Source organism: Chrysoperla carnea, chromosome 4, assembly GCF_905475395.1.
Source record: "Chrysoperla carnea chromosome 4, inChrCarn1.1, whole genome shotgun sequence".
NCBI classification, from domain to species: domain Eukaryota; kingdom Metazoa; phylum Arthropoda; class Insecta; order Neuroptera; family Chrysopidae; genus Chrysoperla; species Chrysoperla carnea.
The window spans coordinates 46,466,399-46,483,598 of record NC_058340.1 but is presented as its reverse complement, the minus strand read 5'-3'; the positions used below and the strand labels follow the sequence as shown (position 1 = coordinate 46,483,598).

General features: G+C 28.3%; 1 protein-coding gene across 1 annotated transcript in view; it reads right to left on the bottom strand.

Annotated features, from left to right (window-relative positions):
- Positions 1-582: 582 nt before the first annotated feature.
- Positions 583-17,200, bottom strand: part of LOC123298285 (homeobox protein orthopedia) — a 57,047-nt gene continuing 40,429 nt past the window's right edge. The window contains exons 3-5 of the mRNA XM_044880245.1: positions 5,510-5,699; positions 5,225-5,401; positions 583-905 (exon numbers count right to left, since the gene is read on the bottom strand). Coding sequence (XP_044736180.1) covers positions 583-905; positions 5,225-5,401; positions 5,510-5,699 — 690 coding nt within the window. The remainder of the gene's footprint in view (positions 906-5,224; positions 5,402-5,509; positions 5,700-17,200) is intronic.

The following is a 17,200-nucleotide window of genomic DNA, read 5'->3' as shown; positions in this document are numbered from 1 at the left end:
TTTAAAAAGTGACGGGGAATATACAAATAATAATATCAAATCCTGCAAGCGACAATATGCTCAATACTTGATACCTCAATACAAAATGAGGTAAATTAATTCTGTCTAACGTCTTCATTTGACATCAAAAACATAAATTTCATATGACACTATCGTTTTTATCAGCTATTTTTAATTCACGATTATGAAAAAATAAAAACTGTTCTATAATAAATCTTTCCATTTATGATTAAAAACATTTTTTAACAAGTTCATTCATAGTCTTAGTTATCTCTGAAAGTGTGTGTTTCTTTGGGAATTCGGTAAAATGAATCTGATCGATATCGTATAGCCTTTAACATAAATTTAAATTTTTTTTACAAAAAGTATTTCTGTTTAATTCACAATTTCACATTTAAAAATTATTTAGTTTTTCTACCCTTATAAAGAAACATGTGTTTAAATAAAATAGGAGTATTTTTACTTTTTACAATAACTTAAAAATTCTCCGTTTACTTGGAATTGAATTTAATAAATAATTTAACATTTATTAATAATATTTAATTAATTAATAATAAAATATTACTTTTAATTAACTGATTATCAGTAAACGGAACCAGATGCATTATGTTGTGTATCATAATTGATTTGTAAATATGATGGGATTGCTGCATTTAATTCAGATGCTCGACGTCGTAGAGCTGCTATACTATGGCCACGCCATATATCATCATCCGGATCTGTTGTTGCTGAACCGGATGAACCGCCACCATTTGGTGGCCCACCACTAGCAGCTGGTGGTGTTGTTGATCCGGAACAAGGTATTTGTGGTGATGGTGATGAATTTGATACAGCACCACCGCTACCAGCTCCGTTCCCCGTAACATTTGAACCATTATTATTACAATATGTCATCATTGTATCGCCTGAAAATAAAAGTAGTATATTATTATTTAATAATTATTTGTTGGGATTGATTAGACTTCGATTGAAAATTGATTTGGATGGTACAAAGTACAAAAAGTCAATTTAGTTTCACAAGCAATAGATGATCCAAATTTTTCCTTATGTGTAAGCTGAACTGCTTAAATTGCAGATTACGAATTTTTCTAGCATTGAAGTAGACACCAGAAGATTAATTAACTGTAGTACGGATTAGGACCTTATTTTGATAATAGCCTGGCAAAATTTCTGTCTTTCATAGAATGGGTTATCAAAATTTACATCATAAACCGTTAGCGCATGATGAAGCGAAATTTCCATCAAATTTTTATCAGTAAGAAAGATATTTTTTTTTGGTTTGATTTTCCTATTTACTAATTTTAAATGCCCAAATTTTCTTTTACTTTGAGTAAACAAACATTAATAATTTATATCATAGACAAGGTATCTTGACACTAAAAGATATCTCAAACGAGTTTGTTTGCTTTGTAATCAATTAAACAAATTAGTTTGAAATTGATTTTATTACCACCATTATGAATATAATTATGGCTAATTAGTACTTCCTAATAAAGATTATGAATGAGATTATTGATAATCCATAACAAACTTACGTTCATGTATTGTGGTTGTAATAAACTCGATTTTAAATTTTGAATGAATTTGTTAATAATAAATCAAAATACCATATATACTTTTTAAGGGTAATAATATTGGGATTTAGCTTTCAAAAAATTGTTAACGTTTGATGAAATGATGATGACCTGAAACATTAACAATTTTTTGAAAGCTTAATTTCAATATTATTATTACCCATGGCAAAATATATATTGTAAAGCCCAGCTTTTTTATTATCAATTATTAAATTTTCGTTGAACCACTGCTTGATTTTTAGTAGGTCGGTAAGAAATATCCATAGACATTAGTTGGGATCACATGGTTCCTTCTAATGGACACCTCGGTCCGCTTTATTGATATAAGGGCTTATCTTTTGTGAGGATGTCTCATGTATGAAGCCTAACAATCCCTTACAGAATGGAACAAATTTTTCTTAATTCCGATATTTAATTTTTAATTTTTGGAGAATTTTTATTTGGAAAACTAAACTTCTTTGTTAATTCCGTAAGGATTGGGAAATGGAATGCCATTATCATTTTAACATGCCCTACGCTTCTTATATTGCTGATGTCTAAATGCAACATATTTCCAATTCATCCATTTCTCTCTGTTGGTATTGAAGAAGAGTAGGTTAGGTTAAGTAAGGTTATATTGGCTGTCCACGAAGGGCACACTTAGGCTATAGAGCCCATTGTGATACTATATATGTGTTTTCCCACCTTTTCCTCCTACTTCAGAGGTTGAGTGCACCTCCTTCATGCATATACCATGCACTACACCAGCCCGTCTTATCTATTATCTATTATTTATATTTATTTGTGTTATAACGTCGGGAATCGAACCCGATACCCTAGGCATACCGCGAACGGAATTGGTTACGCCTTAACCAACTGAGCCACTGGGTTGAAGATGAGTAAAAAAGCAAACAAACGGTCATTGAAAAATATCACATACCTCTACAAGTATATAAATATATCTCCTAAAAACATTTCGCCTGAGCTATAGAACTGAGACATATAAAGAAAAATGAAAATTCTAACGCAAAAGAGATAACATATTATTCATTATCATGAGTTGTTATTACTAGACTTAATAAGTAAACAGTCCATTTTAAACAAAATGTATTGTTATGAAACTGTGAAACAAAGTATCTATTCAGTATTAAGTACATACGGCATTATATGACTTTTTTTTTGGAAATACATTTTTTTCTTGGTACAAAGAAAAAAATGAATATTTGTTTTTATTCCTATACATATAATATACAGGGCTGTCCAAAAAAAAGTAACCTCTTACATGTGAAAGTTATCTCGTTTTGTTACGTTTTTGATCATCTTTATTTAAAATGTAAGTTTTACATATTTATGTATACGTGGTAACATCTTTTTGAATAACCCTGCATATATTAATTATTTGTATGTATATGAATATGTATTTTATTTTAATAAAAAGTAACACTGTAAAAAGTAAACTTGAAATGTGAGAAATATCGGTTTGGTAAATATGAGCTCACCAAAATCTAAAATATTTATTTTGTTAATCAATTATCATTGATTTTGTTGTGTATTTCGGTAGCAAGAGATAACCAATATTACTGATATAACGAGTTGTCTTGCGGTGTTAATCAAAACTAATTGACAGTTTTGCTTCTTTTTTCAATAAGTTCAAAAATATTGTATGTAGCTACCTATAAGTACTATGTTGGTGTATGAGTTGTGTGTATGAATATAAATAACATAAGTAGTTAACTAATTACAGTGAAAATTAATATTTTTTTAAAATTTTATTTGACAAAGAAATCAATCTAAACTCTTGAAAAATGGTTCCAGTCATAATATACAGCGTGCCTTCTTAAGTCGGCTACATATGGAAAGTAGCTAGTCCCAAGTTTGTAACGCTTAAAATTATTGATGCCATGCACAAAATTTTTCTATAGGTGTTCATAGAATCACCTAATTAGTCCATTTCCGGTTGTCCGTCTGTCCGTCCGTCCGTCTGTGGGCACGATAACTCAAAAACGAAAAAAGATATCGAGCTAAAATTTTTACAGCGTACTCAGGACGTAAAAAGTGAGGTCGAGTTTGTAAATGAGCATCGGGGGGCAATTTGGTCTTGGGCCCGTAGGACCCATCTTGTAAACCGTTAGAGATAGAACAAAAGTTTAAATTAAAAAAAATTTTCCTTATCAAAACATAAACAACTTTTGTATGAAATATTTTTTCGTAAACATCACAAGTTACCCGTGAGGGCGCTAATTAGGCGGAAATTTTATAGTATGTACTATACTTGAATATCAGTTATGTGTGTGTCACATGTATGTATGTGTTATGTGATAAAGAAATCAACACTGACTATGCATGGTATTTCAGCAATTAACTCAGTCCATTGTTTCTTTTCACTTGTTTATTATAAGGTTTAAGAAAGAAAGGTCTTCTTTATACAAATATCTGTTTTCGAAAATATAAATATTCAGCTCTTCACTTTTGACATCGAACGCATAGGGTGTCCACAAATTGAAAAAGTTCGATAGAAATGTTGATAGTCGTTTAGAAATGAAGACCATTTAACACAGACAATAAGGGAATCGTTTCAAGAAATCACTCCCGAGATATGTAGGAGTGTATTTAATGAATTTTGTAAAATAACAATTGGAACGTATGGAACGCGCAGGTGGATATGTTGAGGCAAAAACGAACTGAATATAAAATTCTGTTATCCTAAAAGACCTTCTTAAACAAAGATATTATAACTTGCGTAAGTATACTTCTTACTTCGTCCAAGACGGGCTTCATATCGCGAAATCGGTTAAATAGACTTCATTAACGTACCATTCGTTATATTATTCGATGTTTGATAGGGCAGCAAGTGGTACTTTCGATTCCAATGTTTCATTATCCAAAAAGAAAATACTATTTGCTTCCCTAAGAATTCTTACAATAAATGATAAATGGAGAAAATTGTACTGACAGTACAACTTATTGAATTTTTACTACTCAAATTTTATTTCTTATTCGTAGAATATGTAAATGAAATTTTCTATGTATCTCATATATAAAATGAAGATCCACAGGTTAGGAAAGAACTTGATGAACTGCACTTGTTAACATTTTTTAAAATCAGGTTTTACTGTAGTTTATTATTTTAGTTGATAATTAACATATTATTTGTGAGTAGACACTGAACAATTTTTAAGTTTAGTTTTTTAGAATGGCAATTAATTTTTTATTCATAACAAGAGTATGTTTTTCATTTTAAAAAAATTAATTAATTTATAGACAAAACAAACAGTTTCACTTAATGTTTCACGAGAAACATAAATTGTAAAACAAAAACAGTATTCGAACTTATCTTGTGAACGATCACTTAGAAAGTTCCCAAAGTTTAGTGCATCCTTTAGCATGTATTTTGAATGCACATATAATTTTTGTATGGATATCTGCGACCGAATATTTAGAAATTAATTATTCTGAAAACTAATTATAATTCGATCACCAAAGAATTGGTAAGCCTACAAAAAAAAATTTGCGTTTTGAATAATTTTGAAATGGAGATTTAAAACGGAGGAAAAACTCTATCTATTTCAATTATGGTAACAAACAGTTAATGTACAAAATCTTAAATTGAAAGCAAAAAATTCGTTTTTTTTTGTTCAAAAAATCGTCTGAAGCTTTAAATTTTTCCTTACCTAATGAATTAAGTCCATAATGTGTTTGATATACGGTACTTCCGTTTGTGGACATCGTCGACGTTATCGGAAGTCCAGAATTTAGGCTTGATGATAGTGACGTGCCTTGATTTAACTGACCAATGGATTGACCAAAACCACCCATTGATACACCACTTTGAGATAATTGTCCCAACGCTAAAACAATTTATCTATTTATTGAAAATTGCTGAAAATATGATTTACAATATTTGAAAAAAATAAATAAATAATCATGTAGTAAATAAAAAGAATATTTCTACATACTTGGTGTCATTCCAGTTACACCCCAACGAGTATCAGCCGCAGGTCCAAACATACTTGAACCGCATAATCCATCTCCCATTGCTCCAAATGGTGGTAGACCATGAGAGGGCAATAAAGCTCCTGGTGTTCGGAATACATTTGTTGTCTTCTTTCGCTTCTTCCACTTTGCTCGTCTGTTTTGAAACCAAACCTGAAATATTTAAAAATTAATTTTTTTTACATCCAAACAGAAATATTTTAAAAAAGCTAAAATACTTATTTTGGTTCAATTTAAATTAAGAAATTTTTTAAATTCGAAGTGCGAAAAAGTAAGGATCAATGTATATATTTATTTAACTCATTGATTTTGCAAATTCATTGATTCATTTAAAAATTTTATTCAGTATAATATTAATATTTTATTCAGAGAATCCGGAAGAATAAATCGCATATCGAATTTGTTTATTTGCGTTTGTTCGAAATAAATTGATATCAATCAAATTGATTTCATCCAATAAAACATGTCAAATAATCATTTTGGTTATGAAGATCATTTATGGTAGTAACATTTTCATTGAAAAAATATATTACTTCAATCAAGAGAATCCATATTTCTATTAAAAATAGTACTGCAGTCAATTAAAACAATAATAAAAAAATAAAAAAGACCGTTTTGAATGTTACACGCTGACTGACTAATTTGAAATTGTAAAATAACTCTTTTGTGTCTTGCAAACCGTAATTTGGTCAAAACTAAAATATGAAATAAAGGAAAGATTGGTTTTATTACTTGATTATATATTTTTACCCGACTGTCAAGTGTATCTTGTATGTTTATATTAAATCTTCCTCGTATCTTTCAAACAGCTCAATAGATTTCAAAATTTAAGGTATCTTTAGATTCGTAAAAACTCCAAGTATTCTAAGATAGGTGTTTAAAAAAACAAAACAAAATGGCAGATTTTTGGATCGAAATAGTAATGCGTTAATAAAAAAAATTAACCTTTCAAATAGGGTATCAAAATAAAGAAAATTAATAGGGGATCGCAAAAATAAGCATAAGTTATATGTTGAAAATTTTATTAGGAATAATAAATTGGTTTAAAAGTAATATTATTTTAGTGCTGGGACACTCAAAAGTCTAAAATAAAATACATAATTAAAAAATTAAAAAATAGTTTACATATCGCCTTTAACAGTCGGGACCCATGAAAATCTGAACTGACTACAGTTTTCCCATTTATGGGTCCCAATTGTTAAAGTCACTATGTTAAGTACTGGACTTTTTTCTTTCTTTTCAGATTTTATTTAACGGAGCTGGGTTTTTTATTTTTTTAAATTATTTATTTTATTTTATTTAAATTTTTCATCATTATATTTTAATTATGAAAGCATTGTCAGTATCTAACCCACAAAATATAGCAAACAGCTAGTGAAATTTTTAGCAAACAAACGTTATAGTCTGCCTTTTTGGAGAACTAATTGATGTAAATCATCAAAAAACACGGAAGTAGAAAAAATCAATTTCCACTAACTCGTTTCACATTCGCATTGAGGCAATTATTGTTGAGGCATAAACTTTCCCCAAAATAGAGTTAAGTTTCCTGTTTTTCGTTATTTATAAATAAGTGCTGCTGATAGTATTCAATATTCTTTTCAATAATTATATGAAATGTGGGTATTTTGAATGTGTATAAAACACCAATTTTAACGTGTCAATTATTCATAAATCAACGTTAGCGTGAGTACGCCAACGAATAAAATAAATCATATGATTACATTTTGATGTACAAAGTCATGCATTTTTTTTCAATTCCCCACGACTAACTGTCAGCAATGTAACAATTGTTTCAATGCCGTGTCGTGTTTTTTATTTTTTTTTAAATTAAGAGAATCATCCACTAAAATTATTTTTTGTATAAATATAAAAAAATTATAGGTGGAATGATAATGGATATTGTTTGTAAACTATCAACTTTGTCTGAGAAGGTTATCATGTTTTTCATTACAAAAAAAAAATACACATTCATTTTTTCGTTATTGAATATATTTCGTTATATAAATGATATAAATATAATGTTTTTGAATACACTTTTTTGAAATTTGTCAGAAAAATAATATTTCATTTATTACCATCACTTCATTGGATTTATAAAATGCTATTATCCATTGTCAAATATTGACTGTCCTAGTTAATTAAAGTTTTTCAATCATTTATAATCGGGAGCAAACCAAAATAAAAATTTTCAATGGGGTTTGTGTTTTTTCAATTCGTTCAAAAAATATAATTTTACTTCAAAAATTTGTTTCAAAAATGCAATTTAAAGAAATTTATTTAACTTATACAATTAAATAACTCTTAAGCACCTAAAGCTTTTTAAGGATGACCCTTAAAGGACCTTACGTAACAACTCAGAGTTCCTTACCATTTTATTGTGATATGAATCAATTAAAATTAAATTTATGATATGAATTATTTAAACATATTGGTTTCTTAAAGTATTTCTAACGAAATGACCCTAAGAGTTGTTTTGCACCAAATTGTGCAAAGAGGTAGTTTTTCAACGACATAACAACAATTTAAATCTTTTTTATTTGATTTTTGCTACTGAAAATAGCAAAAACTTTGCAAACAAAACTCAATTATGTAAATAAACAAATCGAAAATTCTTTGAGGCTAAATAATAGAATTCAATAGATCATTTAGTTAACGAATTAACAATAAACAAAGACTACGTTCTTAAAACACAGTAGATTAAGAAAAAATCATCTTATCGTAAAATAGCGTAGGCTGTTAAATTTCAGTTATTGTAAATATTTTAATAATATTGACATATATTGGTAAAGGTAAAATCATTATAAATTAGCTTACCTACAAATTCGTGTTTTTTAATTTTTTAAGAATTAATTATGAATTTATTATTTATGAATTTTTATGGAAGATTATCTGCGCTTCCACCATCAAAGATTTTTGAAGTGAAAATTTCTCTAGGCGTATTAGACGATATGTAATGCAAAAAATAGTATTTAATAGGGTAAAATTTTATAGTTTCGCGCCATGGACATGCTTTGAATATAGCTTTAACACCGTGATCTAGGAAACTAAAACTTTTTTCAATCGAAAAAGCGACACCTATTTAATAATAATTAAAGCTGTACAATTTAGCTAGTAACTAAGTGATTCTCATCTTTAGTAACTTCGGATTACTCTTTAAAGATGGCGCCTTTTTTTAAAAGTTATAATAGTTTTTTATACACATGTTAATAATTTCAATTAAAAAATTATGAAATTTTTATTATTCATTCTATAATTATTTGAAAAATTAAGAAAAAAACAAAACAAAGTTATTTTAAAGTTTTATGTTTTCACTTCCGTCGGTAGACCCCACGGTTTACTCTTTTTTTTAGATTAATCTTGAAGATCCTTATAAAAAAAATCTGACAAACTGATTACTTTATTGTCTCAATAAGTCTTGATAAGTGAGTGAATTTCAATTCAATCCGACGTTTTAAGGACGACGAGTTCCAAAAAGTTAATAAAAGTGTGTTCTTGATTTTGATTTTTACAAATGCTTTTGATGTGAAAAACTGTTGTTAATGTCCAAAATTTTGACTTTATATTTACATCTTATTAATTTGAAAAAGGTTGAAGCCTGAAGGCTTTTTAAATTATGATAGCAGTAATATACTCAAACACAAAATACTGCAGAGAACAAAAATTAATGATTTTTATCCAAGTTTTGAAAACACAGTGAATGATAAATTCCCACCAAAAGGTTTTTAATAGAACAAAAACAATAAATCTTACAGTAGATTTAAAGATGCTTTTATCCCAATGTCTGATCTGTTAATGATAGTAAATTATTTAACATCACACAAATTTACTTTTCTTGTCGTTGGAGACAAGCATTCAACACCGGAAAACAAAGGTCAATAATGAAAAGAATAATATATAAGAAAATAGAAAAAACAAACTTATATGTGAGAGAAAAGTATGGTGTATTATTATACAAAGTTTTGCCCGAATTCGAGTTGAATCATGTCGTGAAGAAAAATAGATAGATGGCACACGAATAGATGGATAACTAGTGTTTAGGATTTTCCCTTATGTATTAACTGTGCGTAATGTCTCCAGAGATCTAAGTCATATATACGATGAAGTAACCGACCTTCAATATACAACATACACTCAAATAGGTACAATAAACACTTTGGCTGATGGATGACATAAAGCGCCCTCTCACGCATTATCCCCAATGAATAGAAAATCTGTTTTAAAACATCGCATTACCCCTTAATATACAAAACATCTGCGTATTTTACTATATATACATGTTATAGATTATTTATGATATTTTTGTTCATTTTGAACCTCTGTATACAAAACATATGGAAGAATTTGGTCGAAGTTCAATACTAAAATCGTTAAGAACATTTGATTATCATGTATGTACAAGAACTTTTATAGAATTTTGTTGCAAAAATTGTAGCTCTAATTTAATTTTAAGACCGTATAAAAACTATGCAACTAATTCAAACAATACGTTCCATAGAGCATCCCTCAACCGGCAAGAGCTAAAAAAAGTTCAACTACCAAAAATGTTTATTATTTAAAAGCAAACAACTTTTGAACAAAACATTTTTTGATAAACTCTATCAGTTCTACACAATTTCAATCCATTAATTGATAATTTGAAAAATATTTGGAAAATTAAAAAAGTAATGTTGGAGGGAGAAAGTTTTTTTTTTTTTAAAGAAACAAACATTTTCAAAAAATTTCGTGGAGATATTTGCTTTTAATGGGAGAAATTTAATGCGAATATATAGGAATTCCACTATAAAGTAACAGATATTGACAGTCAGACACAATTAAATGTTTCCAACAAACTTTGGTAATTCCCACCCTTTATATTATAAAGTAAGACTGTTTGTTTGTTACGCTTTAACGCAAAACCTACTAAAAATTTACTAAAAATTTAATTTGTCTTTGACATACCACATTTTGAAGCATCCATCTATGAACAACATTTTGAAGCAGAATTAAAGGTTTCTGAGGAATCTAAAGGTTGAAAGGCTAACTATTTGGCATTTAAAAAAGGAACAAGGAAAATGAAGGCTATAATGCGGTGGTCGTTACTTTTAAGCCCGACGATGCGGGTGGATATCAAGCTAGTTTTTTATAAACACCGCTTGTCTCCGACAAAGCTTTCTTTTATGTCTTAGTAGTATCAGATATCGATTAAAAAAATTATGCTTTCAAGTGCAAAAGTTCGATTTTTACATTGAATTTATTTCAATTAGTGAAAAAATGAACAAACAACATTGCTTTATTATGAGAAACTATCATTCTAATTTAGAGTATTTTTTCTTCTCTTCGTCTTTTGTCAATAAATAGTTGACGTGATTATTACATGATCCTAAAGATCAAATTCAAATTCATGGTTTCCAAAAAAAGACCGCATTTGAATCCAATATTCTGTGTTGAATAATTTTTCAGTTTTACAGTTTGGTATTCCACAGGTTTCTTTGATTTACGGCTAAAATGGTCCAGCCGGTATTATATTTCTATTTCTTGCATGGCATGACGTTTTAACAACTTTGACTTTGGAGTACTATTTGGGGGAACATTTACCAACTGCAATGAACTACTTTTAACACGAGTATTTCCTGTGTTTCAGAACTACTTAAGATATAATATAGTGAGCTCTATAAAAATTGTTGACACAAAGTATTCGAATGGCTAAAAAAGGTAAAGGGTCGAAAAAAATAAAAGAGAGGGCTTGAAAAATATCATTTTTCGACATGCTACCTACGTGCTACCTTCAGAAAGTTTTTATAATTTTAATCAACGTTGAATTGCTTTTCAACTCAATGTTAGGGAAAAAACACAAATTTTTTAACTTGCAGTCTATGAATATAGAGGTTGTACGATCACGCTTACACCATTTTTTTTCAAATTAAATGAAAGGGATTGACTACATCATCGAACAGGTTTCATTGTGTGAGCTTTATTTATAATGAATAATATTATTTGACATAATTAAAGATCAATTGTGTTTAAAATAGATTTATTATTGTTCATCAATGCATGGTTGGTTTAGTGTCTATGACACTTTCATATAATTATCCGATCATATTTATGATAATTAACCTCAATATTGTATTCGCCAATGTTCTATTTTTTTAAAATTTATCAAAAAAAAATTATTTTAAAATAATTATTATGTTTTTAAAATGAAACACAAAGTACCTTTTAATATACCATGTATATATGAATTATACCTTGGTATACTAAGTTTAGTCCCAAGTTTGTAACGCTTAAAAATATTGATGTTGTCTGTCCGTCTGTCAACATGATAGCTCAAAACGAAAAGAGATAACGACCTGAAACTATTATAGCGTTCTTAGGACGTAAAAGGTGAGATAAACTTCGCAAATGAGCAACATAGCTCAATTGAGTCGTGGGATAGAACAGCAGTTTATAGGTAAAAGATGTTTCTTATAAAAAAATAAGCAAATTTTGTTTGAAACATTTTTTCGTAAACACACGAAGGCACAAATTAGGTTAAGAACATATAGTACTAGCTTGATACCCGCCCGCTTCACTGGGCTTAAAAGTAAAAAACACCGCTTTTTATCCCAATCCTCTCTTGATCTCACTTATCTCCCTTCCATAACACTTGAAGGGATGGTTTTACGTGGTATAAAAAAACTATGCAAAAAAAAACTTATTATTAAATGCAATTTTATTTCCTGCAGGGTGCTTGCTATGCAAGAAATAATTTATAACGAAAGGGGCATATTTCCAGCCGGGTCCCCCAAGACCTCTCGTTCTATTTTTTCCCTTTAAGCTTAATTTCACAAAAAACAAAATTTGTATTTTTTACGATAAGTTTAAAAGGCGATAAAAATAATTTAAACATACTTATAGAATATTTTCTGACGAATCCAAAAATTTACGAAAAATAAATACAATACTTTTTTTTTTTTTAAACTAATAATATCGTCGACAGGTATTAGGTAAATATAAAAATATGACACAAAAATTTCTCATTAAAGTGCGAAGTTTTTAACAAAAATCCTTTCGATTATATAAATAGACATATAATATAAAAAAATCGTTGAAAGTATTTTACATAAAGGTACGTTGAAAAGTATTATTTGGTAAGTCATAAATATTGTTTGTTCATGAAGACAAATAAAGGTGATCATTTACATACACATACAAAAATTGGTTATTGTAAATTTTGGGTGGCTTAAATTTTAAGCCTATGATTAATTTACTTGCTGAAACCCATTGAAAATTCCCTGTAATTCAACTATTAAATCATATGTCAATTTTTTAAGATCATGGTTATATTGTATGACTTCGTTTATTTAATGTTAAATCCAAAGACGTATTCTTTTACAGAGATTGATCTTACAGGGAGATACAATACATATTAGATATATAAGATCTTATATACAGATACAACAAACGAGATTGATTAAAATAATTTTAAGATATTGAATTATATTTTGCTCGACACTTACGATACAAAAGAACGGTATTTATATCTGTTTTTTGTTATTCTGACAAAAATATCACCGAATAATATTTAAAAAATAATTTTGCCTTGCACTCTAAGATTTGTAGAAAATTACATTGGTTTAAAAAATGTTACAAATTGGTTACATAAGGCAAAAAGTGAGAGGAACTTAATCGTTTCAATTAATAAAGATAAAGCTTTATAGGATCTGAAAAATAATAATGAATGAACATGTCATTAAAAAATGTAACAATATGTAACAACAGTTTAAAAAAAATACACGAAAAAACCAGGATATTGAAGAAATGCACCCAGCTATCATTTCGTTTGTTTATTAGCGAGTAGAGAACAGCGGTAAATAATTGTTTTTGAGTTACTAACATACATTCGTACAAGTGGATATTGAAGTCGATTACTCAAAACAGAATTTACTTCAGATTAAAATGATTACTATTGTAAAATGATTCAATTGTTTCTTTCTTGGATGATTTTTTAGTCTCACCTAACGCAGCAATTTTATTTGGATTTCTAACGGCTCATATAGCACGTGTTATAAATTTTACTATATTTATTCAAAATATAATAAATTACGTAAATAAATATAGGAATGCATTGAAAATATTTTGTTAAAACAAATTTTCGAACAAAATTTATCGTTATCTTATATCAGTATGTATTTTTTATCTACATTATCTATAAAAATTGAAATCCGGCGTTGTAGATTTATTATTTTGTTTATACTACCAGATATTTTCTTGACTACAGAATCTACAAATAGATGGACTCAGAATTCTTGACATTTTGTAAATGAGGTCGTTTCTTATTTTCCCTTATTGCTTGTAAATAAAATCTACCCACACAATTCACTTTATATTTTTATTGAAATTTATTTCAGTACAAAATATTATTACTTTTTTTGTTAGTCGTGAAAACATATTTTGGTAAAAATATTTCGATTGTTATTCATAGCCGATATGGTAATTTATCTAAGGCATTTCATACTGTAATATTAAGTGGCTTGCAGTTTGGTACGACAATATGAAATACAATTGGCATATTATTGCATGAATCTATGCAGAAATAGAAATTTATGCTGTTAAGTTTTTCGACTGTTCAAGGTTTTTGTAGTTCAGGTCTAAAATCACTTTGGAAAAGTAAAAAAAATTTTCCTTTTCGGCCACATTTTTATGTTACAACATGTAGGCACCGCGATGTATACAAAAGCCCAAACCAAGAGACATTAAAGAACTGGGGTTAGCGTTTTGTTGTTATATATAAAGTTCTCACACTTACTTATTTTTATGAATTACGTTTTTATAAAATTATCTGAAAATAAGTCTGAGATTATTAAATAATTCAAGGTGCATATTGGTTTTCAAAGACCGTTATATTCGTCTAAAAAACCCTTTCAAATGATTCACTCCTCGACCTCCCGTTCCATTTTAAAAAACTTTGCCTCCTTCTACCATCCCTTAGAAGCTTGCATGAGGAATTGTTGTTATGAGATCCGTATTAAAGTCCTATTGAATGTCTAAAAATTTCCGAAAAAAGTCCCTTATCTTGAACCGTTTAAAAGTATGGTGAGGGCTTCCTTTGTTCCATCATTGTATAGCAACTATCCAATGCCTCCATTTATGGTAATGCTATCCTAGTTATTAAGTAAGTTATTCCCATTGGTACGAAAACCCAAATCGTAATTTACAATTTAACGCTACTTTTGATGGTTAAAGTTTTTGGACACTTCTGTAGCACAATTTCAAACGATTATTGAAGGTAGTTTGAGCACGAAAGGAAAATAAAAAAAGAACAAAAGAATTTCATAAACCTATACTAATCTTGGTTCAACTCAAACATTTTTTAGTTTGCCAAGTCATATTTTCAAAGCAAATGAATTTTTCTGACCACATTTCTTCGGTCGAGTAATTGAAAATTGGATCCGCGACCCTACTCTTAACAATTTCAACTATACCATATTTTTGATTTTAATTTAAAGTTCGAGAAATGTTGATGAAAATTCCTAAACAAAGCCATCTTTTAGAACACTATCTCTACTATAAATCATAAAAGTTTATTTGTTTATTTGTCTCCTCTTTTGAGATTTCATTTAAAGGGATTCATTCCGACTTTATACACAACCCCAGTGGTATTTAGGGTATCTGAAAACTAAATACAAAAAATCCCCGACAAATTTTTCGGGTTTGGAACCTTAAACTCGCACTTGAAACATTGGTAAGAACACTCTCCATTAAAATACCATTCGCTTAGGCGCTACGATGTTACAGACAGAGAAGCAGAAATACAGAAAGGCACAACCACATTACGGTCAAAATTATAACACCCCTTTTTTAGTTCGGGGGCTAAAAATAGATCAAATTTTGATTTAGATGGAGTAACTTTATCCGATGTTATAATATCTGTCTATGTTCTTCTAACTCCACCTGAGCGCGTAGTCTGCAAAATATATTCAATATTTTTAATATGTACGAAATTATCATCATCAATCAGCAACGGTTGGATAGTCACACAATATAAAAAAAATTCAAATTATATCATGAAGTTTTTAATTTTAAACGTCAAGAGGACACAATACATCTATATTGGGAATGTTTTGTTGCCATTGGAGATGATTACCAATCAGAAAACATTACGGTGAATCTAATATTATCTGTTATGTTGTTGGAAAAGAAGGGACGTTTTGTTGGAGTATGAATTTTTTTGGAGAATGAGAACTGTGATGTAGATGCATATACATACCTAACGACAAATACACCTACGGTTAGGTTATAAGGTATTGTTTATACCTTTAGCATTGTACAAAGGTATGCTATCCATATATATATATATATATATATATATATATATATTGTTACTTTATACCTGAAAGATGTATAATATGAACCCTCGCTCTATTTGTGAGATATGTGCGAAGGGAAAACTGTATTTTCCATTGAATCGTATATTTATTAATAAAATGCGCATGCGTTTGTTATATTGAACGTTTATACTTTTTTTTTTGTTATCAAGAATAAGATAAAAACGCAATTGTTTGAATTCTTTGATTTTTTTTCGTTTAATTTTATTATTTTGTTTAAATTGTGTTTTCTAGATACAATTGAAAATATTGCTAGATAAAATTGAAAATATGTATATTTATAGGAATTTTTTCTTACATATTTTTCTTATATCTTATATTAATATTACTTGGCAGGATCTGATCTTGAATTTTATTAGGTTTTAAGTTTTAATAAAGTTTGCTGTGTGTTTAAATTTTCTTTTTTTTTAAGGAAGCATGTTAAAAGAGAAACCAAATTAATTTTTTTATCGAAATATTTGAAATATAATCTTTATCTCTATATATTACAAATGCGAAAGTGAGCATGTTTGTTTGTTTATTTCTTTGTTACGCTTTCATGCTAAAATAAGCGAATGGTTTTTAATGAAACTGTACAGCAATATAGCTCATACTTCATAATAACACATGAGATATAATTTATAAAGACATATTAATAAAAAAATAAAAAATAAATTTAATTTAACATTACCATAAATTACAGATGTCTGTAAAATAGTCAATATAAAATATTTCTCGGCCATTTTTTCTGATATACTCAATGAATAATTACGACTATTATACATTAAAAAATAGAAAACCATACATATATTTTACCTGTGTAAAACAAGCCTTACCATTATTTAATTGAATTTATGATTTAATTGAAGAATGGCAATTACATCTAGTAAAGATATATTTTCATGGTTTTAAAAATTTTATAGAACGATATAAATAAAGATATCAAAGTTAAACCAAGAACTTATTAAACCAAGAAGAATATATTTTTACGATAGAAAATAAATTTCACCTATAATTATAAATGTATAGCATATTAATTTTAAAAGCGCTAAAAAAAAAATTACAAATTATGAAATTTAAAATTTTCCTTCTTTAGAGCGTTGCATTTTAGATCTATTCACAGCAAGATCAATAGTTGGTAATCATCCAGATATGCAAATATATGGCATGTTTCAGCTGTATGGTAAAACTTTGATAAGGTTGTAATTTCCATCTTAACCGAACATTTGCAGTGTCGCCACAAACATCGTTCAAATTTTTCAAAAAAAACATGAAAAAAGTTAGTAAACACCATTGGATTGCACCACATGGATTAAGAAAAGAATAAGTCAT